The sequence below is a fragment of the Ipomoea triloba genome, chromosome 4, assembly GCF_003576645.1.
Source record: "Ipomoea triloba cultivar NCNSP0323 chromosome 4, ASM357664v1".
Taxonomy (NCBI): domain Eukaryota; kingdom Viridiplantae; phylum Streptophyta; class Magnoliopsida; order Solanales; family Convolvulaceae; genus Ipomoea; species Ipomoea triloba.
The window spans coordinates 3,573,744-3,601,095 of NC_044919.1; the positions used below are offsets into that span (position 1 = coordinate 3,573,744).

Sequence of the window (27,352 nt, forward strand, 5' to 3'; positions counted from 1 at the left end):
TACTATTAAACACAAAAAATTAAATTTAAAAATAATAAAAAATTACTAAAGAAAATAAGCAATGAAGAAAGAGTTGGTTTGACCAATGAATAGTAAATAGGACAGGTAAAATGGGACGGAGGGAGTATTTGTTATTGGTCAATTGTATGTTGATACTTCCAGAGTGAATAATTTAAATGGTTTGAAAATATTAATATGTAATACCTAAACAGCATTAGTTTTTTTTTTTTTAATAGCATTAGTTATGTTGATACTTCCAGAGTAAGTAGTCCAAATGGTTTGAAAATATTAATATGTAGTGACCTAAATAGCGTTAGTACTTCAACAACGAACGTAGTTTACCATGAAGTGTTTAATAATGTGTAATATTAAATTTTCTACATAATATTAAATACAAAATTACATTCTTTAAAATATATTTGTAATTCATGTACTCCATACTTATTTAGTGTACTTCAATTTTCTTTGTCCTAAACAACTACAATTATTTTTTATAATGATTTATTTATTATAGTCGTGCATCGCAAGAATATTTATAATATGTAGTTGTGCATCGCACAGAACAATACTAGTTATATTTAATATTAAACTAATTAAATTCAAACTAATAAATTTTTAAATAGCATTTGGTATAGTGAGTTGGGTTGGCGAATCCATTTCCACCCCTACTATAAACGATGGCTTTTCTAATAAGATTTTTCGATCTCTTTTTTTTTTTTTTTGCATATTTTCAACCTTTTATGGTAAGAGTTTAAGACTATTGGGGTCGATTGTTGAGATTCTTAGCATAAGTTTAAGGCTTCCCTCCCATCTTGATGCAAATGCCCTCTTGCAAACCCCATTCAACAACAAATTATGAGTCACCATTAAAGAAACCTTAAGGCATGAACTATAGCCTCCTCAAATCAACTGTAATGAGCTATTACTAGAGCTGTTCAACACACTGTGGCTTCTTCCCATTCAAAATAAGTGATGAGTTCATAGGCCAGTTACAAAAATATGTAAAACCTGTCCAAAACAGCCAGTGAACACAACTACTATTTAGATAGAAGCCAATACCACATTGATCAAATTTTGCATGACAACAGACTATATTTACACATTAACCACCCTCTCAAACTTCCCAGATATATCATCCAAGTCGATGACTTCATTCGCCTTTCCTTGATTTCGAACCAAGTCCAGCTCTGCATATAGCTCAGCTATTTGCTTCTGCAGCTTCTCTCCTCTATCAGGCAATCTCATTCCCTGAGATATTCAAATAAAAAAAAAAAACTTCAATAGTTGAATCCATGTTAAATAAACCACATGTAAGAAACTACTGTTGCAAGAGATTCAACACCTTTTCTGCAAAAATGTATGACAGTCTTTTGATTCGATCTCTAATTTCAGACTCAGTTGGATGAGAAACGACATTGTATGATTTCTTTGGCGCTGGCGCCTGTGACTTCACGTCTTTTGGATTGAAGGCGAATTGTGCCCCTCTGGAAAGCGTAGCAATGTTACGAACTAGTTAAAAGAACATGATATTTCCAATCCAAAAATATGGTGTATGCCTAAAACAGTCGAGGACTTACCCAATGACAGCAGGCTCAACTGATGAGCGTGATGGTGCATTTCCCACATACGCTGCAGCCCCTCTCACACTGCATCCAGGAATAAAAGCGGGGGTAGAGTTAGCATCCCAAGTTCATGCATATGGAACCACATATTTCCGACAAATTTAAGATCATATATACATACTGTATGCGAATGTGCAATCTAATCTCTGACTCACCTTCTAACATCCTCATCATCCAGATCAACTGTCACAGGGGCTGTTTTGGAAAATAGTAAACTATGTTGACTAACTCCTGCTATATCCAACGTCTCCAAAAACTCCATTTCGGCTTTTGCTGACCCTTCCCTGCAAAACAAATGAGGAAAAGGGTGAGAAAAAATGCATGCATGGCCATAAAATCGGACGAAGAAATTTTAGAAGCATGGAGTACATTATGTGGTGGTGATCATGTTCTTCATCCAATTGTTGTTGAGTCAAAGACACATCAAAACCCTGTTGAGGAATACTGAAGAGCTCCTGAAGATCCTGAAATTTAAAAGTACATATTACATATATGTACAATGTACATATCATATATATGAATAGATGGAGGAACTCAGCTAGAAGATGGTCATTAACAAAATGTAGATAACATTGTATTCTGAACACACAATTACACATACCCCTTTACTGAAGTATCGGACTTGTTCTCTATGCTCAGTTGCAGTTTTGAACAAACCTCCCTTGAAAACCTGTGTTAGGATTTAAAAAATAAAAAAGTAAAAACAAAATTAGAGAATCAGGTTTAGAAGTTTTCATCAAAGCAACAACCAAAATTATGAAAAATTAACTAGAAAAATTAAGGATTTCAAATTCTTCAATCTGAATATATTCCAGAAAGTTAAATAGAATTCTCAAGAAAAGATAATCAAAAATTTCAGAGGTCAACTTATAACGCATTTGCCATAATTAGTATCCATAGGCTACAGGGTTAAATGAATAAATAAATATGTATGGACCTGTTTTCTGTAGATCTTCTCCTCAACTGTACCACAGGTCATCAATCTGTATACAATTACATCCTTTTTTTGCCCAATACGATATGCACGGTCAACACTCTGATTGTCAGTACTGCAAAGCATCAAAACTCCTCTGGTAAGATTATGAATATGGAAAGCACAAACAACATTTTCAACTTGGCATCAAATGTCACCAAATATGCATATCAGTAAATATCCATACAACACTGAGTCATCCAAAAAGCCTAAAAGACAGATATTTTCAACCATGTACCTTGGATTCCATGCTGGATCAACCACAATCACACGATCTGCTTTTGTGAGTGTGAGACCCAGACCACCAACTTGAGATGTTAAAAGGAAAATAGGAGCACTGCAACCCTCTTGAAAATCCTATAAAATTAAGAAACCAAACATAATTATGTGAACTTGTAAAAGCATAAGATACACTCTAAGAAGAAGACTAACATTAACAATCTTCAATCTATCAGCAGCTTTAGTAGTCCCATCAATCCGCAAGAACTTAAAACCACTACAGTTTAAAGAAGCCTGGAACAGAAGATAGTAAAATAATTATCACATCTACAGTTAAGGAAAAATTAAAAAAATTTAAAAAAAAATTAAAATAATACATTAACAAAAGTGGTAGTACCTGGATCTGATCAAGCATCCTACGCGTTTGTGAAAAAATAAGAACATGGTGTCCATTTGGAATCAAAAATTCCTACAGCAAAGAATCACTGGCATTAACAAAATGCACTTGATGTAGGGAGGAGATATGTATTAATGTTGATGATAACTAACCAGTAATTGCATTATAAAAGTAATCTTGCATGAAATATTTTGATTCTCCTCAATATCAAACTTCTCAGCTGCATCTGCCATTTGCATTACCAGTCTTTCAGCCATAGCATGATCCTCTTGGCCTGGGACTGACATTGATTCCATTCCTTCCAGAACTTCTTCAGCAGCTCTTTTGGTTAATAAAAGAGGATGATCACAAATTTTTTTCAAAATCTGCATGCAGAAAATTGTATTTCCAATCATCATACTAATTTTATAAAATTTAGTAGATAAGTAGATTAAATAAAGAAATAAGCAATATAATTTAATAATTTTAGTACGTAGCACTATAGAAGAATGTCACGTTACTATTTATACTTGTTTGACTATATATACATGCATGTTTGTGTGGGATATATTGACCAAAACACACAAATCAAAACTCAATCCTTCTAATATTCATTAGGATGGAGAAGGGGATATTTATATTATACTGTAGTAGCATTATATTGTGGTTCACTATGTCAAATATACAAGATAGCATTCAAAATAAATTAAGAATATAACAAAATAGAGCTCTATATAGAATACAATGAGTGCAAGTAAACTTCATTTAGAGCATTACCGTTAATGCTGCCAATGGCGAGTTATCACAAGCTGAAAGTACTATCTCACTCTTTAAAAAGGCAACGTACAGTTGTCGCTATACCAAATAACAGAGTATAAGACTATAAGGTGAGGATCACTTCAGTAAAAAAAAAAAAAAAAAAAAAAAAAAAAAAAAAACCTTCAGAGGAAGGAAGGTGCATATTTATACCTGGCAACTAGTTAATTTTAGCCACACACACATCTCATTTTTCTTGGACAGCTTTGTGCTAGTTGAGGCATCTCCTGAAAATACCTCACTTTTAAGACGTCGCAAAAAGTAAGGTTGTATACGCTCTCGTAATTCCTGTTAAAACAAAATTAAAAAAATAAATTTATAGCAAGACATAAGCAATCCATATGGTTATATAAAATGGATATCAGAATTTAACTATGTCAAGTGCAAAGTCCAATGGTGGATTGAAGCATTATGAATTATGAAACACGCTATACTAGAACATATGACCATACATGCACTAATGTCCAGAGTCTAGATACATATGTGCATGTGTATCAAGGCATATGCAAATAAATACATTTGTTAGAAAAGAAAAAAGAAAAAAAGAATAGGAGATTTCAAGATGCCTAAATGAAGCCTTAAATATGCTAGATAAGGGGATCAAGAATCAAAAGAATGCATAAAAAGCATTAAACAGGAAATACTATTACATGGATGTACAAACTTTGTTTGGTATACAAACTTAAGTTCAAAAATTAAATAAAATACCATAAAATAGAAACAACAAGAGAAAATTGAATCTACACCGAACCATTACCTTTGCCACTGCTGAACCGATACGCTTTTCCCTATCAGTTGCATTTTTTTCATTTCCACGAAGAATATAATGTTCATATTTTTCCTTAAACCTGAAGTGAAGATATAAAATAGGTTCATGTCTATGAAATTAAGATCTTAGCAAAATTAGATTATATTCTCAAGAATGATGATAAGTACCACTTATTGTCACCAAGCAATCCAGGTGAACAAAAGTTGAATAGTGCCCACAGTTCCTACATTAATAAAATGAAAAAGATTAAAAAAGCTGCAGCAATTCTTGACATTGACATCCCTTAAAGTGAAAAAGACAGAAAAAAGATTATATAGACTCATAGAGCTCAAAAGAAATAGTAAAGGCTACTGCAAACAAAAAATACCTTTAGATTGTTCTGAATAGGTGTTCCACTAATGATGATACGATGAGCACAAGGTATTTCATGCAAACTTTTTGCTCTCTGTGTACTGGGATTTTTTATCAGATGTCCCTATAACAGTCCAAAACAAAAAGCATTCAAAAGATACGCAACATAGTAAGAAATCCAAATAAGGATTTAAAGTTCACACATAAAAAGGCAGAAGTCAAGAATCTTGTATGCGCTGTTTAGATTCCAACTTTTGCAGAATGTACTATCAAAATTCGCACCACAAATCCAAAGGATTGAAACTGTTTTCTCAAGTTATAAGGATGAAAAATGATGCATTCTGGGGACGTGGATACCACCAAAGAAACAGAAAACAAGGCTCAGAAGAAGTTATTGAAGCTGACAGATTAAATTAGTTGGTTACCTTGTGTAGCAGACGTAAACAATGTGAAGTATTGTGTTTTTAGTTTTTATTAGTGGTGATCAGGTAAGTTGGCAATATTAATTATTAGTTATGGAATCCTTATAATAGCCCGATAAAAGGGAGTGTTATTGGGAATACTAGACAAGCAGAAACTTAACCCTAAACAAAGGGGCAAGGGGGTTTGGGGTCTCAAGCAAAACCCAAGTCCTGCTATAGTTTCCAAATGATGATCATCTTGGAGCAATCATGTTAGAAAATACCAACATCTTTTAAGCAAAAAAGTAACAGCATGCATACCTATATATTATCAATACCCATTATGTACAGTGTAATGAGTTCAGCCAAAAATAATTTCTTGCATGGATCTCAAATATTGGACTAGAACTCACTAGAATTATAATGTTTAAATCTCCTAAATGGCCCAACCTTTTCTTACTTAGGTTGAAAAAAGCAAAGGCTAGAACTCCTAGAAGGTTATTGTACTTTAGACCTAGAGATCAACATGGTATCCAACATGATAAATTGATAATTTCAACAGTTCTTAAGTTGCTCATGGAACTTTGATATGTAAAAAACGCACACCTATAAAAACCCAACAAATATAGACATAATCATAATATATTACTCCGTATTTACAATTATAAGACCTGTCAACATATGGAAATTGAGATAAAAACATCTAGATTAGGATCTACCTCATCAAGAATCATGTAATCCCATATAATATCATCCTCACTTCCATCACCATAGCGATAATAATCCCCACACAAAGATTTTACATTATTTCGAACAATGTCATAAGTTGTGAGGAGAACACCTTTGTCCTGAAAAACGAAACAGAAATCAGATCCCATAACTAAGTATATAATAGAATAAGAACATCAATGATCTCAAACTAAAATCAGGATTCAAATTCATTCATTGATAAAACAAATGAGCACTGGGTAAAGAAGAGAGCAGAGGAACAATAAAACATTAAATGCAATTTAGTCAAAAAAATAAATTAATTTCACTATTGTTGAAAATATATTAAAAATATTAAAAGGCATGAACAAAGTGGGCATTAGCTCTATTAAAAATTAGGAAAACTCAATAAAAATAGTTCCAATATGATGATAGAATGAAGAAGACATAGACTAATTGTGTTAAATACTTCATTGCAAGTATTTTGAAGACGAAATCATGCACCTGCAGTATATATTGGAGCTCATAATCCCGAGCTTTCATACTAGTCCCAAAATATCTACAGCAAAAGAGCACAAATCACTTCTCCATACAAAGTATGGTGCAATAAATAATAAAACAAAGAGAACTATGAACACAAAGCCTTACTCTCTAATCTGCTCAGAGAGCCCCACAACAGATAATTCTTTGATCCAATGAGGCATTAGTGTTTTGGGAGCGACAATCATAGCCCTTTTAATCAACTTTGAATGAAACAACCCAGCTAAGAAACCACATATCTGAAGCAAGGTACAGGTACAAATAAATTTCTATTCACATAATGATGTTAGTATCATTCTTTTGGGGGAAATGTAGGATCTTAGGATTCATTACCTGCATTGTCTTTCCTAGACCCATATCGTCACCCAGAATGCCTCCCTTCCCCTGACAGTGAATAGACCAAAGCCACTTCAAACCATCACACTGATGAGGGTATAATATCTTTGCAACTTTTTCAGGTAGCTTATAACTATAGTTTGGGCCATCCAAAGTGAATGAATGTTCTTCAACTGAGACAAAATCATCTCCATCATCACAGTCACGGGGCTCCTGTGCAAAATTCTTATTTGGTCTTCCCGCTCTTTTAAAATCATTCTTGTCACTCATAAGTACACAATCATCATCACTGTCATCTTCTTGAGCATTATAAGAAAAACTAGTCTTTTTCACATGTTCTGATTTTCCCACCACTCTTTTAGCTTCATTTGTTTTTAGTTCTTCACTTAAACTCCTGATCATGCAATCTCTTCCACCTAGACTCTGAATCTCCAGGTCATTCCTTGACCCAATATCCAAAGGAGACTGCTCCTTAATTGCATCACCAACCCCTGATCCATTGGCAGAATGACCAGAATCAGATGAGAGAGAAAATGAAGAATCAGCACTTTGGTATTCGGGAAGCTCATCCTTCGTTTCAGTCCTGTCAATGTGTTTTTTAACCCCTTTCCTATCAATTGAAAGAATCTCGAGTCTCGAACTTAAATCATTCAGGATATCCCTAATTTCACTCCCACCACCAGCATATTCACTCTCAACTGCATTTTTCACTTGGGGTGGTGAATCAAAGTCTGAAATCTCCAAACCATTTGCCCCTTCATTGGCATCCAGATTCTTTTCCTTTCTATCAATGTCATCTGAAATTTTGCACAGGCGACGTCGACCTTTGATCCTCGTCTTTACAACTTTTTCCTTCTCTCCTGCAAGGTATGCACCCATTTAAACCTCACCAGTCACCAATGTGCAAAAGAAAAATTCTGGGTTTTTATCGCAGAAAAAAAAAAAAAAGGCATAGCATATATGCATATTGGCTGGGGTAATATGTAGAACTGTAGAAGGTTATTACTTCAACCATTACTGGTAAAAGGATTGTATTTTTTATGCAATCAATTCATACTTTTTGGAAACTTCTACATTTTTAGTGTAAACCAGCTGAACTGCTACTGCAATTAAATTAATGATTAATTGGCTTGATGATCAACAACTTTGCACATGGGAGATTTGGAATTGCAAGATTCAGTACCAGGTACATGTGTGCTGGTATAAGCAAAATCTTATAAGTGCAAAAAATCTTCGGTCAATGTACTTCAATTCCAATTTTGGAGTGAACAGCTAATTCATGATTCATCTTCAAATGAATTATAAATCTTCTATCTAAATATGTAAGACTGTACGAGACTGGGAACTAAGACAGTGCGTACCAGGCAGATTAGAATCAATATGAGCAACTTCTGAGATGTGAGAAAAGTCTTCTGTCAGTGTATCTTCAATTCCACTTTTGGAGTGATCAAAACAACTCTTGGGCCTTGTATCTAAAGCAGCTACTTCAGAGCACTGAGGGGCAAAATTGTCTTCGAGAGAATCTGATTCTTCGGTTGGTTCCTCTTTGTATTTGATGAATATGCATTCAATACATAGCATATGCCTCAATAAACTTATAAGAATCCTTCTAATTAATATAAAAATGCAGACCTAACCCTACACAAACATGAATTAAAACATGAAAAGTAAGCCATACCAAGAGGAGGAGAAGCAGTAGGAGAATCAAAACCAATTCCAAAATTAGGAATATCGTCATTTTCATCTTGGAGATTTTTCCCAGCTGTGATCTCCTTTTCCTCTTTAAAAACCAAGCATAGACAGTGAGTATACACAAGCCCCAAAATATGCAATGTCTAAAACATCAGTTTCATAAAAGGAATCCATACCAAGAGAATGAGAATCAGAGGGAGAGTCAAAATCAAATCTAAAACTAGGAACGTCATAGTTTTGTTTTTCATCTCCAGAATGACCCTGGGCTCCGATCTTCTCCTTTTCCTCTTCAAAAGACAATCAGACAGTGAGAATATGCACACGCACCCACAAACATGAATTAAAACATGAAAAGTAAGCCATACCAAGAGGATGAGAAGCAGTAGGAGAATCAAAACCAATTCCAAAATTAGGAATTTCGTCATTTTCATCTTGGAGATTTTTCCCAGCTGTGATATCCTTTTCCTCTTTAAAAACCAATCAGACAGTGAGTATACACAAGCCCCAAAATATGCAATGTCTAAGACAACAGTTTAATAAAAAAAGGAAGCCATACCGAGAGAATGAGAATCAGAGGGAGAGTCAAAATCAAAACTAAAACTAGGAACGTCATATTTTTGTTTTTCATCTCCAGAATGACCCTGGGCTCCGATCTTCTCCTTTTCCTCTTCAAAAGACAATCAGACAGTGAGCATATGCACACGCACCCACAAATACAATACATTGGTATATAGTGAACGACTGAAAGATCCAATTGTTAACAACTAAACAGGAGTCTGTAATCTGTAAATGCTGTCAAATCAAATGCATAAACAAACAGACAAACAGACAAACAAGCAAACACAGTCATGTTTGGGGGTGGAAGGGATACTTACGATGGAAGCGAGAAGATGGAGGGGGTTTGGAATGGGATGCAGAAAAGTCTAAGAGAACGCGATTGTGACGTTGATTGAGGCTCAGGTGTTGTTGCTTCTTCTTCTGATCGGCCATTTCTTCTTTCGTGTATGCTGCAGTGAGTTTCTGCAACTCCGTGAAATGGGGATGCTAGTCTGGCGTGGGGTTTTAAGGTCGCTCTTCCTTCTTAGGTTTTATACTATCAGTTTGAATTTCAAATTCTATGGTTGCCCGTTGGGTCTTCCCTCTACAATTTCCTTTTTTATATATATAGATTTATTTATTCTAGGGTTTTGTCAGCAAAATGAAATATCTTTTGTTTTTAAGTACGGAGTGTAAATTTAGTCATTGTATTATGATTATGATTATTTCAACCGATGAAATAATGTGTTGAGCTCCCAATTCTATTAGTCATTTGTAAAAAATGTTTAGTAAAATTAGTTGTTTAGAATTAGTAATTAATATATAAAATAGCATATAATGATATATATGTAATAGTTTTGAAAGGTATTTCCTCATGAGCTGGTCATACTCGAGACATTGGGGATTTTCTCCTCGATCTAAAGGCGTCATCGTGGGTAGTTGTCGGAGTTTCATCAACGCCACCTCTGACATAAGTTACATAACATTTGGGCCACATACCCAAATCAAAGCCAAATGAATGGGTGAAAAGTGAATACTATTTTTTTTTATATACAAAACGAAGAGTCATTCATTACAAAGCATACAATTTGAAAACCCAAAATCAAGGAAGGTGAATGCAAAAACATGAACTCGACAAATCACATAGCGATCAAGATGTATGACTGCACGCAAAAGGTGTTATAGTCAGGTCCCCACATCACTCATCGTTCGGGGGAACACTGGTTTGGCGGTGTCAATTTACACTAATAGATATGCGAAAATATATAGACGAATAAAAACAACGCCGCAACGTTGCTTAGTTCATGTATTCCAACAATCTAACTCTGGTAGTCAAAAACAAAATTGAATAGGCTTTGAGAAGCGAACTTGATCGGGAAAAAATCGAACCATATCTAGATGATATTGGGGGTGGTTTTTTTTTTTCTACATTTAAATTTTTTTAATTTGGTAACCACAATGTCAACGGATGCCATGTCAATAGGCCATTTTAGGTTTAATTGCATGATTTTGTGTTGTTTAAGGACCTACTTGTAATTTTTTTAGTTAGATGACCTAATTGCAGTTTGGTGTGTAGTTGGATAGCATATTTGACTTTTAATCCTAACAACAACCACAATGGGAGTATCATCCCCTCTTATTTTCCCACTTTTTCCCACATTAGTGAAAAAAAAAAAGGTAGGAATGGAACCTTGAGGCTCCTAAATTGCTTGCCCATCCGTTGTCCATCCAAGCGGGTGGGGTAAAATTGAGGAGTCGAATCATATGTCCATCCAAGCGGTGGGTAACATTTTCCCTCCACCTTGCTAGTATGAACGTTGACCAACACCCCCACCCTGCCCACATGTGCACCAAAGGGTTGCATGTGGTCACTGATGGCTGCTAGCAAGTGTTAGTGACTATAAACTAACTTTTAGGTCAAGCTCACCAAGGGGTGTTTTTACCACTCGCCCTGTTTATGAAATTGGGCGAGGATGACAAAAGCTACCGATGGTGTCTCATCAATGGGAGTTTGTTTGGCAACATGATAGGTAGTCTAACAAATTGGTGGGATAATCAGGGCGCTATGTGGAACACGTGTAGTTGGGAATCCCTGAGCATCCTAGTTCACTTGTTCTTTAGAATTAGCAACTCCACAATTAGTACAAAAGGGTGGGGTGGAGGGATCCCATTCTCTTTAGACACCATTATCGCTTATCACATAGCATTGGTCGTTTGGTTCCTCGTTGTCCTCAACTCCTCAGTCCTCACCAATAAAAAGAGTGGGCTTATCAAAAGTGATACGAGTTAGTAGGTTCTTTTCCTTATATTTAATTAATTATTTGTAATCTAATTACATCATTATAGGATCAAAAGTTATGTGAATATTTATTTTAAACCTTTAAAATGTACTCATATTTTTATTAAATGTATATAAATTTGAAATATATATACAAAAAATCCACTATTACACTTGTGTGCTCTAAAACACCTAGAATTAAAATATTACACTATATATAAATTGTTTAAACATATAATGTGTAATATATATTATTTTTCTATTTGCAAAATAAAATGCACAAAATTGTGAATTATCTACAATTATTTTAAAGATTTTGGTACATCCCACAAGTAAATTACTAGTAAGTATAAAATCACTATGTTATACCAAGAATAATTTATAATAGTGACTTATTTGCAATTTTATAGAGTTGAATGATTTATTTGAAATTCTTTTAGTTTGAGGGTCCCATTTGTAATTTTAAAAGAGGTAAAAAGGGCGATGGTAGTCAATGTGAAAAGAGGGGTTTAGGTCAGCATTTTGAAGAGAAGAATCTGGCGCCATTCCGTCTCTTCCCGCAGGGAAACATTCAGAATTGAGTTTATACCGAACAGTGAGTTGAGCGTTTCGGAGCAAAATTCTGAAAATGGAGACCGAAAGAGAAGTAGCGTGCAGGGAAAACGAAGAGCTAGCGGCGTACATGTGGAATATGGCGGAAGACAAGAGAGGGATATCAGATAACATTTATAAGACTCTTCACAAGGCCTACACTAACGTCTGCAACTCCAAGGCCCCTATTAAGACCCTCCGAGAACTTTCTCAAATCAAGTAAGCAAAATGAAAGTCGAATTAATCGTGAATTTAAGTTGTTTTTGCTTTGTTTTTATAGATTTTATATATAAATCGGAGAAAGTTTTGGGAGAGATCAGAGCTGTAACGAGGTTGCTAATGGTTGAATTATATGCAGGGGTGTGGGGAAGTGGATTTTGAAACTAATGCAAGGCTTTTTTGAGACTGATTCGGAGGCTCCTGGAAATGAGAACTTGAGTGATAAAGGTAATCGTTAAACAATGTTTATTAATGTTTATTAATGTCGAGTACCTTTGTGTATTCTGTTTATGAAATTAATTTGAATATTTTGTTTGTTGCTATTTTGATTGGTTGGATTAAAGTGATTGTTTTAGTAATGTGTTGGTTTGTGTGTTGTAAGGATAGTAAAAGTACTCTGAAACATTTTTCAGGGAAGAAGAGGAAGGGGACTAGGAGGTATATGCCACAGAGGAACTCTGTGGCATATGCCTTGATAATCACACTCTATAGGTAAATTAATTAAACTATGTTTGGACCTGGTTTGTTTTGTTTTGCTGATTTAGTTTCTTTTTGTTGATCATGCCTTCATGAAATGAAAAATGTTTGACTTGTAGGGCCTTAGCAGATGGAAAGGAGTTTATGCGCAAACAGGAGCTGATTGATGCTGCGGAGGCTAGCGGTCTTTCCCGGGCTCCAATCGGGTAATAATACATTATTTATTTATTTATTTTTTTTTTAAATTTAGTCTGTTAACATGTTTAACACATATTACATGATGAATTAGATGGCTTTTAATTTTCTGTGCACATGTTTATAGACCTGAGAAAGGAAAAGGGAAACCTGGGATTGGAAACTCACCTAGGGACTGGTACAGTGGATGGAGCTGCATGAAAACACTAGTAACTAAAGGGCTGGTTGTCAAGTCTAGCTGCCCGGCCAAGTAAACATGCCTTTTTGTCTTAACCTAAAAATATACTTTGATATATATGCTGTTATGTATATGATGCAATATGCAAATTGTGGTTGATTTTTTATGCAATTATATTGTAACTTAATATACCTTAATAAGTAGGCCAGATCCTCTATCTAGTTGATGTGTACTTATATTCTTTATGTTTTTGCGCCTGCCCTAAATTCCATTATGAATATGAAAGTTGTTACCATACTTCAATCAACCCAAAAGGGATTAATTTTTTGGATTCATTGAACTCAAACTGTGTAGTAATAGATTATCATGTATGAGAGTTAGGGTGTCTTTGAAACTAGCAGCAATGTAGATCATTCAGTTTTCATAATTTTAACTTCTGTGATGTCATCCATTTCTCAATCAATGCATATTTTTAACATTATATTTCCATTACCAAGGACACATGTGCTTCAATTATTTTGCTGGCTGTTGCCTGCTTGTATCCTTATTGCTTGATGCTGATTGAAGACTTTATCTCTTCAATTGTCAACCTCACCCTGCAATATGTAGAGTCATTACACAGAAATACAGAACTTAGAACTGAGACATGAATAGTTAATCAATTGGTGGTCAATCATAATATTTGATGCTTGAAGTTAACATTGTAGATACATTTGGGGACAAGAGTTGATATTCTCTTCATTTTCCTAGACTCGCATTCTAAAAAAATTCTTGTAAACTTAAAATCTGTATATGTTTTTTCTTCTCATTTTTAACCTTTAATTTGGGGTTATAATACATTGACATCCTTAATGAGGATTGCCACAGGTATATGCTAACAGAAGAAGGAAAGGAAACTGCACGTGAATGTCTATCAAGATCTGGAATTGTTACTTCTGATCAAAGTCTGGTCAACATGGAAGAATTTTCAAATTTGGATGGGAAGGTCATGGAAGATGAGGGCTTCTCAGAAAAGGACATGTCAGATGTGGAAATTGAAAGTGAATCTTCAGAAAAACAAGTAGCATTGCCCTGTCTTCAATTGGGTGGGCAGAAGAAAGTGATTGATATTCCCCCAGGGTGTCTTGACAGGGTATTCCTATGCTTTCAAACTTGAAGTATTTATTCTGCCAAATACTTCCTATAAGCTCCTCTCTTTGCTGCACTGCTCTAAGGGCTGCCTTTATTGCAGAGGGGCCAGAAACAATACCATTTTCTTATTCTGTTATATTATCTATGAAAAAGGGAAATAAATACAACTTAAAGTTGTGTCTTAATATATATATATATATATATAAGATTTAAAAACTAAAAAATCTGAATTCTAGTCATGAAGCTATTCAGTTATTTCTCTTGTGAGAATTTCATTTTTGCTTCATTATATTGCTCTTAGTTCCTATATGAATGTAGTAATTTCATATTATTTATTTCTTGTAGTTTATGGGAATGGGGTTTTCCAAGGAACAAATTACTCTTGCTTTTTCTAAGGTTTCAGAGACCTCACAAGGCAAGGACATATCATCACTTTGGCCGACTGTTCTGTGTCAACTTCGAGAAGATCAAGTCTATGGTTTGTTTGCCATTGTTTTGCTTTCTATTTTTTTTTTTTTTTTTTTTTTTCTCATAGAAAATATTTGGACGCCCAAACTACAGTTGAATATGAGGATAGATTCTAGTAAATAGTAAATACTGGTGGAAGTGTTGGGAAGCTTTACTTCAATTACTTGAAATGACCTCATGCCTTCTGGTGGGCAGGCCTAAGTTCTAGTACAGTTGAGGAAAGAGTAGTCAAGACTGCTTGCAGGGGACCATCTGATGATCCAAAGTCTTCTAGCTTTGCTGATTTCAAGCAGAATTCAACTACATTGCTCGCCTTCCCATCCCCTGTAAGTTTTTAGTCAATTTGTACAATGAAAAACTTTTTCTGCAAATTCCATCATACGAACAATTATTATTACCTTTGTAGTTTACTCCATATTTCTTTTGCACTTAGCTGAAATTATTCTGGTCTTGGTGTGCCAAAAATACTGATCCCCAATAGAAAGGGGTATTTAAATGAGGTTGATGCCAAAACATCCAAGAGTCAAACTTTATTACTCAGTAATTATTTTTCTTGAATGATACTCTTTTGCTGCAGAGAAGTGTAATGGGTTTCATTTTGTTGATCATCCCAATTTCTGATTAACAAACCTTGGAATTATTACTATGGTTATCATTCATTTTTTTCCAAGTCTTTTGAGTTTTACATCAAGCATTTCCCATTCACAGAATTGGGAACTGGATTTGATTCTCTTCATTAACTGGTTGTAGGCACTCTCTGTAGGCAGTAAGGGTGGAGAATACTCAGAAGCTAAATCTAGTATTTTATCGATGCCACCTCTGACTTATGGAGAGAGGTTTGAAGATGTTTATGAAGTAATTTTGGTATTGGATGATCGAGAGCAATTTGTTAGTCAAGGGTGAGGATTCCATCTTTTGTAATACTCAGTTTTAAATTGAATGTTAAAGGCAATTTTTGCATTTTGATTTGCAGTATGTTCTCTTGCTATAAAACTTTACTATTAGAAACATCACAATTCACATAGGATTAGTGGTTCCCAAACATGTAGATTTAACAAGGGGTAACAGGGTAGTCCTTGCATAGAGGTACTTTAGTACTTATGGAGTTCCTAAACCCCTTGCTGAATCTTTCTCTCTCTGCACCTCCTTGGTGTCTTCTTTTGTGAACAAATTGTTTTCTTATCATATGTACAAAAAGTATAAGAGGATATACCAAATTTGCCAAGGGCTCCATTTGATTCTAGATGTTTGCAACCATATTGTCTTCTAATTAACTGTTTCTTTCTTAGAGTGAAACCTTTCTGTATTATTTAGTGGTCTAATGTGACAAATATATCTTATCATTTTCCTAGATGATGTTTCTCAAATCTATAAAATTTTACAATCACATTATTAATTTCAGGTCGCGTTCTAGGAAAATTGTTGAGAACATCAGTATGCAATTTAAAATTCGAATAGAGGTGAGTGGTAATGTCATAGCTCTATTGTATGTTTTCATCACTTGGCAATATGCTTTATATTTTTTAGTATCCTTTATTTTCGACCATATATTTTTAATATCAGCCAGTTTAGGGTGTCAATACGTGGTGACTAGCCATTGGGAACGTATGTGCATGTGCAATGAATGAAGCATGCACCCTTGTTTTACTGTTGAATTATCAGTGACACCATTTGGAATAACAAAATGCATTGATAACCAAATGAAACTTATATGGTATATGGGCTTAAAATTTATCAGAGGGAATAAGATGAAAAGGTGTAAGAAACTAAAGGAAACTAAGGGGTTGTTGTCTAAAATGGAAAAATGGAGGATTTTCTAGAAAAACAGAGAATTGGAGAAGTGGAAGAATGGAAAATGGAAAACTTGTTTACTAAAATTAATTCTCAAACATAGCTTTCCACCTCCATTCTTCCATTTGTGTATAATTTTTGAGAAAGCTAAATTGGAGTTCTCCATTTGGAGAATTGGGAAAAACATGGGTGAACAATTTTATGCTAACCTAGAGGTCTAGGTTCAAAACCTTCTTGGTGACTCACTTCTTCCCTGCTTTTTATTGCCTCTTCTTCCGATTATTATTTTAATTTTAAATTTTATTGCCTATTCGCCTCGTCTTTTGTTTATTATTATTATTTTTATTATTATTATCTTTATTATTATTATTATTATTTTTTATTATCTTTATTATTATTATTTTTATTATCTTTATTATTATTATTATTATTATTATCTTTATTATCTTTATTATTATTATTATTATTATTCTTATCATTATCTTTATTATTATTATTATTATTATTATTGTTATCTTTATTATTATTATCATTGTTATCTTTATTATTATTATTATCATCATCATTATTTTCTTTATTATTATCATTATCATTATTATTGCTATTATTATCTTTATTATTATTATTATTATTATTATTATTATTATTTTGTTTATTATTATCATTATCATTATTATTGTTATTATTATCTTTATTATTATTACTATTATCTTTATTATTTTTATTATTGTTATTATTATTATTATTATTATCTTTATTATCTTTATTATTATTATTATTATTATTATTATTATTATTATTATTATTATTATTATCTTTGTTGTAGAAATGTACAAATGCTATATGCCTATATGGGAATGATTGTATTTAATAAAATAAAAAAGTTAGAGAAATGAAAAATTGGAGGAATGGAGAAATGAAAAACTAGACGAATGGAGAAGGAAAACTGGAGAATTGAGAAATGGAAAACTGGAAATGGAAAAATAGAGAAATGAAGTAAACGACCCCTAAGTTTTACCTAGATCCCTACAGTCCAAATTAACTCATTATTGTAGTAGTAAGACGGAAAGAGTTAAGTAGTGGAGTGAATAGCTGGAAATGGCAGTTGGTAATCACGGGAGTTGGATGGTTTGATACTGTGGTCTATGAGGTGGTTGGCCTCCAATGTAAACTTTATTCAATATAAAGGTTAGTATAGTTGTTAGGCTTGATAAGACACTGAGTGGACCAAATTTAGATATGCCAATTCTTAAAAGTGTATATATATATATATATATATATATATATATATATTATAATTGTTACATTTGAATATCTTTTGTTATAATCTAAGATTGGGCCAAGGTTACTCAACTGGGCTATAATGCACATGAGCCAAACCACGCTAAAAGACTGAATTCAATCAATCAACTAGTCTAACTTATGATTTTATAAACCATATGCTCTCTTTTATATTTTCAATGTGGGACTCTTAACACTCCCCCTCGAGTGGACAACCGGACCATTTTGAATCTAATCGGTTGACCTTGGATTGGACCCTCCCTGAAACGAAAGCTCTAGATGCCACCAAAGTGGACCAAACAAGGGGGCTTGGGAATTGGACCCTTCTCCTCAAACGAAAGTTTAGATGCCACCAATACCACGGGTAGACAACATGGTGAACACAAAGTAGACCGGACATGCTCTAATACCATGTTATAATCTAAGATTTGGCCAATGTCACTGAACTGGGCTATAATGCACATGGGCCAAACTACACTAAATGACTGAATCCAATCAATTAGCTAGTCTATGGCCGTATAAACCCATATGTTCTCTCTTATATTTTCAATGTGGGACTCTTACCATCTTTTAAACCAAATAAATTTAACTCTCTACTTTCAATAGGTTAGACGGTTACCTGTTGGGGATGCAATCTGGATAGCTCGGCATAAAAATACTGGCAGTGAATATGTTCTTGATTTCATTGTGGAGAGGAAGAAAGTTGATGATTTGCGCAGCTCAATCAGAGATAACCGATATAAAGATCAGAAGTTGCGGCTTTTGGTATTTGCTTTCCTCTATTCCTTCCTAAACTATTTCTGCAAAATTCACCCTGATAATCTGAAGATTTTATTTGCTTTCATGCAACAAATGCATTTGCATCCTAGTTTGAATTTGAATACTGTTTTGTTTTTTCTTCTTCTCTATGTAAATCACAATGAGTGGCAATTCTTAAATTTGCCTATTCCTGCTGTGAAGGGATGCTTCTCTTAGAACTTCTAGATTTTCTTTTGTGCATTGGAAGCTGACAGAATTACCTTTTATATGTTAATGGCTGCACTTGGCAGCACCTCGTCGGTACTGTTTTAAGACAATTTACATTAACTCATTAAGTATAAAATCTTACTGCCATATTTTTTGGTATTGTATTTCCCTGTGCAAGAGATGTGGGCTCAAAAAGATGATATATGTAGTAGAAGGAGATGCAAATGTATCAGAAGCAGCTGAAAGCATTAAAACAGCGTAAGTTTTCCTTTTTTCACTATAATGATTACTAGCTATTAAAATGCACTGAGGTTGAGTTCGAAACAGTTCTAAAATTAACCACCTTGTCCCTTCAAGTATAGATTGCTTTGTGGGCCTCTGTAAAGATTGGCTGCAAGTTTGTGCTGAGATTCTCTTAATGAATCAACATTTTGTGTGTGTGAGTGTTGCATTTGAATATTTGATAGATAGCTAAATGCACAAAACTTCAGAAAAAAAGTATTATGTTTATTTAAAATTTGTGTCCAATTTGACACCATAGTATTGGCTTTGCTAAGCTATAAACCCATACTTTTTACGAGTGAATATTTTCGAACATCTGTATTTAATAGACTAAGTTGTTAGTTTCTTCTTTTCTCCATTTCAGTATTTTTTCTAATGAAATAAAAAATATACACTAGGTAGATGCCTTTAAAACAACGTGAAACACCTTTCCTTACACAATTTCAGATTGACCAGTTATCATTTGAAATTGCAGATTAATAGATTTTTGAGAACTTTACTTTTCTTAAACTACATTTGATTATTGGCAGTTGTTTTACGACTGAGATCTTGGAGGGATTTGATGTGCAAAGAACAGCTGGCTTGGGAGATACATTAAGGAAGTATGGCTATCTTACTCAGGCAATTGATCATTACTATAAATCCATGGAGGACAAGCATAAAAGTCCTGAAATGTGCCCTCCTTTTAAAGCATTTATTAGGAGGTGTGAGGATTTGGACAAAATGACCGTCAGTGATGTATTTGCCATCCAACTCATGCAGGTATATATTAAGTTTAGATAACATTTAAACTCTGTGTAAAGGTAATTTTAGAAAACCTTTTTGTTTGTACTCTCTATGATTTTCAGACTGGTAATTTGTATATATATTCTCCCTACTTATAGGAAAATATAAGGAGTATGATATATTGATATTACACCCTCCCCTATCTTTTTATCCACGTTGAGATGCTTTGTTAGCTCTATTGTGATGTATATCACCGTCCAAGGTTCAGCCTAAAGACAAGCCAGTAGAAACCACCCGGTCTGCCGTCGGAACTGAGTTCCAGATGCGATCAGAACTCCCTGCCGTGCCAAACACTATCGACGTGCTTCAAACCCCTGAAGCTGACCTTGCAACTGCTGGGAATTTTAAATTTACCACCGAACTACTTGAGAATGGTAGCATAGGTTTCTGGCGCCGCCGCCAAGATACTTGCTATGAACCCACTCCCATTGAGATACAGGTGACCCCATTCTACGAAGGCATCATGACCACTCTTCATGGCTTTCTCCGTCGCCTCTTTCAGTTGAAGGTCCAGATCTCTAACTCCACTGCTATTCAATGCTGCGCCTCTATCGCGCGTGTCCTTGCTTGCGGATGCTGCATTACAGCTTACCTCAAAGTCAAGAACATTGTGACTTCCGAGCTTCCTGCTCGCCACACCTCAAATAGTCTGAAAATGCCCCGTATCAGTGATGCTTTAGCCGTCCCTGCTGGTTTCGCATTTGCTATTCAACAGTTAGGAGCTGTGAACGTTGCTGATACACTTACAGAGCGTATCTTCATACCTTGCTTTCCTAATGAGGGCCACTCTTTTGGCATCCCAGATGATCAACTGGTCAATTGGAATCCCAACGCCTACGCCGAAGCGGTTGAGTATGCAAGAACCTTAGGAATGCGATTTCATATCGTTAACCTGAAGAAGAAGGATGGTACAGCGTGGTGGCTGTTTCGTCAACACTTTGCAGAAGGATTTTTTGAGCTACAGTGTCCTCTGCCAGAAGTGAACAAAATCGATGTTGTAACACATGCACAGTTCTTAAATGGTGAACTGGCCAACCCCTCGCGAGCGTTTGTTGACCTCGCACCTCTTGGTAATGACTCATTCGGAGTCATGATGAGAAGTCCTCATCTCGGTATAAACCTGAGTTGCTATGAAGCGATCAGCCAAGAAGCCACTGACGTTGTTTCAAATGTGTAAAAGTATTCCCTACTTTTCAAACCGATAATGTTCATTTGTTAGATAAGTTTTTCAGACTCTTATTGGACAAGTGTTTGTTTTAAGTATGTGAACGTTGTACTTGAACAATCTGCGATAAATCAATCTGTTATTTTGCTAATATGGATTATGGAGTACCAAGTTTTTTTTTTCTTTTTGGTTGAAATTGTGTGGTTTGCCTTTTTAATTGATTAGTTTATGCAGGTTGCACAGGTAACAGAAGAGGTTGCTTGGACTGTTTTGGATATGTATCCAACTTTGTTTTCTCTCGCACGGGCATACTCTCTTCTGGTCAGCTCTCTAATCTCTATTTGTGATGTGCTTTATGTACCTTGTTCCTATTTATGTGTCTAGCCAGTTTATATAATGAAATTTACAAATATTATTGAACATATCATCTTTGAGGAGGCTCATTAATATATTCTTATAAGTTATGATTAACTATAAGGTAAATTGTAGTTTACAAAAGTTAGCAGCTTATGCAATTGCGTTTTTGAGGATAATTGATTTTAGGAAAAATTAAAAGGAGGCAACTACTAAAGTTGCACTTCAAGAAAAATGGTGAATTGAGAATTCTTATGTCACAAAATTTGAATACTGTTGCTTAAAATATCACTTCAAAATACATTTCATGCTGAAAGATGTGAAAGAAACAGTAATGTATTTGGGATCTACCTAAATGGATTCTTTTTAAAAGCATTTAAAATCTCTTACTCATCTTAATAGTTTTTTTTCCCCCACTTGGCTCTGGTAAGGATGGTGATTTACGTGCTCAGGAGGAATTGCTAAAGAAGCAGAGCAATAACTTAATCAGTGCCGCCGTTAGCAAAAATATTTTCCAACTGATTTGGGGGAGTTAGTCACTGCATGCATTGTCTTTTGGTCACTGCTCAGAGTTGATGGTAGGAATGGTTAAGGGAGGATTTGTATTTCCAATCCCGGCAACACATGGTGTAAATATGTGATAAGTTTTCTCTGGTTAGCTTCTTTGTATGAAAGCACATTTAGCTCATTAGAAACATTATTTTCTTTTGGGAGTATACATTTTTTGTATGAATGTTTCTACTCTTTTTCACATTGTTACAGTATATTCAGCTGAGGTATCCTATCTGACTCTACTTGCTTGTGGCTTTGGTGATCTGGAAGCTGTCTCTTACATTTCCTGAGTTTGCATTTATGTACTGCAAAATTCAAGGGGGAAAGAGTTAAAAATATCAAGGGCATGTTATTCAGATGCATAATATGCTGATGTGATTCTATCATCCTGTAAACCGCTGACCTTAACTTTCAATTCTTTCTTTGTCGCATGCAGTCTTGCATATCCATATTCAGATATTCTTACCAAGCTCCAATTATCAGCCTGAGCATAGAAATTTCAATGTTAGTTCGAAGAGAGGAGAGAAAGTGGTAGCCAGGGAGTGTGCTTACAGTGATAGGGGAGGGGTCCAAGCGAAAGCCACCCATTCCAATAACAGCATGAACCGGTGCCTTATAATCCGTGTTATTGTAAGTGTCGATTCCTCTCCTATCTTTTACAGGCATTGCTTTGCATTGCTTGGCGTAAACAGCACACGTCCTCTCATAGTTATGAACATGTCCCCACAAAGCGAGATCAACCTATATTTCATGCTTTCCTATTCAGTCATCCTATATTATCCGATGCCATTGTCTTTGTCTAGGTTTAGAATATGTGCTTACCTTGTTGGCTAACAACAGTGGCTCCACCTCATTTACAAAATTCTTGTCTACATTATTAACAAACAGCCCTGTATAAGAGGAATACATGGGACGATGCCTGCATTGATGAAAGCAATGAAAGGAGTGTCATACCACAAGTCTTTGTTACAAGTAGGGAGGTTGACATTAAACAGCCTTAATTACCCTGTAAAAATTAACCAAGGTGTTCTTGCTCGATCTACTGCAGCCATGTCCCTCTTCATCCATTCATACTGCATAAAAAACATTGAGGTAATCATGTTGTCCTGCAGTATTTTTTGGGGGTACCATAATCTTTTAGTATTTGATAGTCACATTAAACTCTGAGTCTCTGACTAATTCAAAGTTGAGTTGTATGGACACAATTTAGGAGTTCCATTCACAAGGCTCGAACTCTAAACCTTGCTTAAAGCCAATCAAGTTTCTTTTACTCAGATCATAGTCATTGGTATCATATAGTATGTAAGATGAACAAAGTGATGGAGTTTATACATTGATTATATAGTACCTGTTCTGAGTTTTTGGACCAACTATGCTCCGTTGAAATGACAGTGAAGTGAACACTGCCTTGCTCTATAGAATACCAGGGCTTATCCTTAGCCGGTGTTGGCATAGGAAAATATGTCTCATAAGGTACTCCACATTCTCCGCCTGAATCCGGCAGTTTGTAAACCGAACCTGTTCCTGCATAATCCCTGAATTGAGGCAGAGTGGTTATGAGATGTTATATTGGGGAGCAAATGGTGCCTTTCATTGCCAGTTGTCATACTGATACACGCAAGAGAGAAGAATATATACCTCTCGTGGTTCCCAATTGCAGTCATGTAAGAAATACGAGAAGCAATTGGAGTTATGAGGTGCAGGAAGTAGTCCCATTCTACTAAGAACCCTGTGGCGTAGCTTATGTCACCAATGTGGAATATGGAGTCCACTTTCCCTGAAGATACTTCTTGCACCAAAGCTTTCACCACTGACAAAGCTCCTGGCTAAATTAAGTAAAACCTTTGATGAATAGAATTCTAGTCAGATCAATTCTCAAAAAAAAAAAAAAGAATCCTAGTCAGATCAATTCATGAGCATTAAGGTTTGCAGAGCTAGTTACAGATAGACAGTACTTGGGTGTAGTGTTCTGCAGATCGATCGCGAGGAGTCTTGCCCATATCGCCAAATGCTAGAAATCTCACTTCATCTGATCCCCCAGCAGGTGGTGTTTTGAAGGTAATTTTGTTGCTCCAACCACTTGAGTCGCTGCAATTTAATAGTTTACTGGTATAAATCTTGTGCTATGAGCCCAGAAAATGCTTTTATCTTTTGTGCTTTTCTTAATTTACCTTCCATATGTATAGGTGTATGTGGTAGAAGGCTTAAGTCCTGTCATGATAGCAGAATGAACATAGCCTGGATCATGCCATCCAAAGTCTTTGGCTGGACTTTTTAGAACATCACCTTTTTACAAGATATGATCAGATAGAACTTACTCCAACATCATTACATAGGAATTGATGGCTTGATTAATTAAGGTAATGAACTTACTGCACATTTGATCTTGGGTAAAGGTGGTTACTACTGATGTCTGAGATTTTCCGTTGTCATACTGAAGTTGTTGAGGGGTTTTATCCCCGCTAACCCACGTTACTCTCATCTGCATTCATGAGATATAGAGATATATATCATTTTCTAGGTCAATCTCATATTGTCATATAATCATACATAAGGAGTAGCTTGTAGGTGAAATTAGCTTAGAATGTTGCCTTACTGAGGTTGCAGTGGAATCAATGCTGGACAGATGAGCATACAAAGGGCTATGGGGGTTGGAGAATCTCAAAGCACCTGATCTTGCCAGGAGGCAAGGGGTCTCAAATCCACCAGAAAACATAACAAACTCAATGTCTGTTCTCAAGTTGATTACATGAAATGTTAATGTGGCGCTGCAAGTATGCAACACGCACTTCCCATTAATGAGCATTTGGCATTCCTTCTTCCTGCAGCTTAGGTATGCAGGATCACTGCTCACATATTGTGCCTGCACCATCCATATTCATCATCTCACTACTATTACTCCTACAAATCAATCTCATTGAATTGGTAAGCAAGAATGCTACTTTTCATTAAATAATTTGTTCTGTATGCATGATATTCTATAATGACGTGACTTGTGATAAGTGTTATAATCTTTTGTATTCATTATCCGAGGATTATTAAAACCCATTATAACTCAATTAAGTTCAGACCCCATATGTAAAATATAAAGCAAATTAAATGCCCTCTTAAATTAGTTACCAAAATTGTTTCTCATCTAACTATCTAAGGAGTTTAGTCATCCAAGTACTTGTTAGTAGCTTTTGGGCTAAGTTAGGCTTTGATTAGTTAGAGTAGACATATTTCTTGTTTCGTTTCGTTTTTGACAACCTAGTTTAATGGAATCACAGACAAGAAGCAATTAGAATTGAAGTTCCTATGTAACTAACTAACTTGAGTTATGAGCGTCATTGTCTGATCATGATCTATAACCAACTTTATGGCAAATAATGCACGTCACGTTGGTGTGCTACAGCCTACAAGTGTAGTTAATGGGTTGGCACGATAAGCCTCCAACTTGGAACCTTTATGCCAATTTCACATGGAGTTGCTGATAAAGTGGAAGAAGAAAAAGCTCATGCATATATGCCCAATTTTTGTAGGGTTTATGCTATTTTATTTTATTTTTGCATACTGTATTTAATTGAGTTTTAGTCAGACTCCATCCAAATGTACTAAGATCCATTTACATTAGTTCGGTCAACAATTAATTGTTTTAGAAAAATTTGATTATCATTTAAATTGAGAAATTTTTTTCAAAAGTCACCTAATTAGTACTCTGTAATAATAAGTATTTAATAGTACTAATAAGTGTATTTCATAAATGGTGTTAAGGAAGCCAGAATATTGATGGGCATTAAATGCATGGTATTCCCCGGGCAGGCCAATCTACCAAATTTAAAACCAAAAAAATTCCCAACTTGCGGATCATGCAGCATAGTCGGTGGAAATTTTTTAAAACACAATCCTAACCAATCAAAAGTGGCTAATAGTATTAGTGGTGGCTCTGTCAAAAGCTATCTAAACGCCTAAAGCGAAGCAAGAGGCAATTAACCGGAACAACAAAGACATGACTTAGAAGAAACCAAAAAAACGTTAAAGAAACGCACACTTCTCGTATTGCTTACCTTAACAGGATAGTGGCAAAGCAGAGGAAGTTTGCTCAAATCTCCTGTCTGTACATACTGTAGCAAATTCAATGGACAATCCGAAACACTGCGAGTTCCAACTTAAGTATCACTTCACAATTTACGATATTAGAAATGAAGAATGGAAATTATTTTCTTACCTGGAATGGGAAGGTGAGACGAGGGCAACCCAGTGACTCTGAGAGGGACGCAAAACTCCCTCGACATGAACCCTAACGTATTCGTCATCGGAAAGACTAGCGTTGGAGTCCAACCTGAGTTTAAGGTAAGTGCTTGTCTCCAGGCACTGCGTCAGAGGCTTTCTGTTCACTACGCGAAACTCTGAGATTGCAGTGTGATTTCGAAACTCCGCCGGCGCCGACTTCACTACCACGTCCGCCAACGAAATGGGCGAAGAAGAAGAAGAAGAAGAATGCACGGCGGCGGCGACAAAAAAGAAAGAGAGCAGAAAGAACAATATTAGTCTTGAAGAAATCTCCATAGAAGAAGAAGAAGACAGGTGCATGATGATTTGGAGGCCACGCCTGCAAAAATAAGAGATATATAGATTATACTAGTTAAGTTTTCTATATATAGAAGAGAACAAGCTCGATTCATGATTTATTTTATTTGTTGTAATATATATAGTTACAATTATTTGTCGTTTTTTAATGTAATCGAGTAGATTTAATTTTTAACTGCGAAGAAGGGAAAAAATGTTTAACAAATTTATTTTCTATGCAAAAGATGGAAGAATATTGCAAATGTGACAGCACATAAATTTAGGTCATTTTAAACTAATTAACAACGTTAAAGTGTAATGCTATTCGCTCTCCTAAAAAGAATGCAGTTTTTATGCCACCACAAATGCCTACATTATTATTATATATAGATCAAATGATCAATATACATGAGAATGAACCTATTTTCAAGAAAAAAGTTGCATTTGTTTATTTGGGTTAAATTTAAAGGCTCTAAAATAAGGGAATAAAATAAGTAAGTTATGTCACTTCAGTAGTAGTTATCTTCAACTTTAAATTGTATAATAATATTTTGTAATATTACAACTGCACTTTAATTTACATAATAGAGACTCTATGTTGTTACTAGTTAAAGCGTACTTTAGAATTTGAATTATTTACTTAAATCATTAAATGTCAATGTTCTTTTTTTTTTTTTCTAATTTTTGATTTAAAGTCGTTAAATTTGTTCAAATGAACAATTAAGATTGATTTTTAATTTTTCTTAAAAA

At 34.9% G+C, this 27,352-nt stretch overlaps 3 protein-coding genes across 10 annotated transcripts; 1 reads left to right on the plus strand and 2 right to left on the minus strand.

Annotated features, from left to right (window-relative positions):
• Positions 1 to 841: 841 nt before the first annotated feature.
• Positions 842 to 9,924, minus strand: LOC116015388 (protein CHROMATIN REMODELING 24). The gene is made up of 26 exons (XM_031255436.1): positions 9,679 to 9,924; positions 9,360 to 9,470; positions 9,169 to 9,270; positions 8,980 to 9,090; positions 8,790 to 8,891; positions 8,473 to 8,655; positions 7,109 to 7,971; positions 6,884 to 7,014; positions 6,740 to 6,794; positions 6,247 to 6,375; positions 5,143 to 5,250; positions 4,943 to 4,998; positions 4,764 to 4,854; positions 4,160 to 4,294; positions 3,968 to 4,045; positions 3,364 to 3,576; positions 3,212 to 3,283; positions 3,028 to 3,108; positions 2,834 to 2,952; positions 2,560 to 2,671; positions 2,224 to 2,292; positions 1,992 to 2,086; positions 1,778 to 1,906; positions 1,578 to 1,646; positions 1,343 to 1,484; positions 842 to 1,248 (listed from the first exon to the last, which is right to left on the minus strand). Exons 1-26 carry the CDS (start codon positions 9,791 to 9,793, stop codon positions 1,096 to 1,098), a joined length of 3,624 nt encoding a protein of 1,207 aa, XP_031111296.1. The 5' UTR covers positions 9,794 to 9,924; the 3' UTR covers positions 842 to 1,095.
• Positions 9,925 to 12,127: 2,203 nt separating this feature from the next.
• On the plus strand, positions 12,128 to 22,281 carry LOC116016352 (crossover junction endonuclease MUS81). 8 transcript variants are annotated; one of them, XM_031256583.1, is made up of 15 exons: positions 12,247 to 12,428; positions 12,568 to 12,656; positions 12,842 to 12,920; positions 13,025 to 13,111; positions 13,228 to 13,350; positions 14,146 to 14,410; positions 14,755 to 14,887; positions 15,073 to 15,203; positions 15,628 to 15,776; positions 16,280 to 16,337; positions 18,556 to 18,714; positions 19,094 to 19,173; positions 19,728 to 19,959; positions 21,383 to 21,469; positions 21,934 to 22,281. In XM_031256583.1, exons 1-15 carry the CDS (start codon positions 12,247 to 12,249, stop codon positions 22,036 to 22,038), a joined length of 1,959 nt encoding a protein of 652 aa, XP_031112443.1. In that variant the 3' UTR covers positions 22,039 to 22,281. The 8 variants fall into 8 exon arrangements, with proteins under 8 accessions (XP_031112438.1, XP_031112442.1, XP_031112443.1 ...); XM_031256584.1 differs by having other exon boundaries at positions 21,955 to 22,281; XM_031256577.1 differs by lacking the exon at positions 21,934 to 22,281 and adding an exon at positions 20,186 to 21,162.
• Positions 22,170 to 26,678, minus strand: LOC116016353 (probable inactive purple acid phosphatase 27). The gene is made up of 13 exons (XM_031256586.1): positions 26,262 to 26,678; positions 26,101 to 26,188; positions 24,651 to 24,917; positions 24,428 to 24,536; positions 24,226 to 24,340; positions 24,010 to 24,142; positions 23,693 to 23,880; positions 23,403 to 23,589; positions 23,060 to 23,127; positions 22,877 to 22,973; positions 22,607 to 22,795; positions 22,458 to 22,538; positions 22,170 to 22,359 (listed from the first exon to the last, which is right to left on the minus strand). The coding sequence occupies exons 1-13, from the start codon at positions 26,624 to 26,626 to the stop codon at positions 22,294 to 22,296; spliced, it is 1,953 nt and encodes a 650-aa protein (XP_031112446.1). The 5' UTR covers positions 26,627 to 26,678; the 3' UTR covers positions 22,170 to 22,293.
• Positions 26,679 to 27,352: the final 674 nt, after the last annotated feature.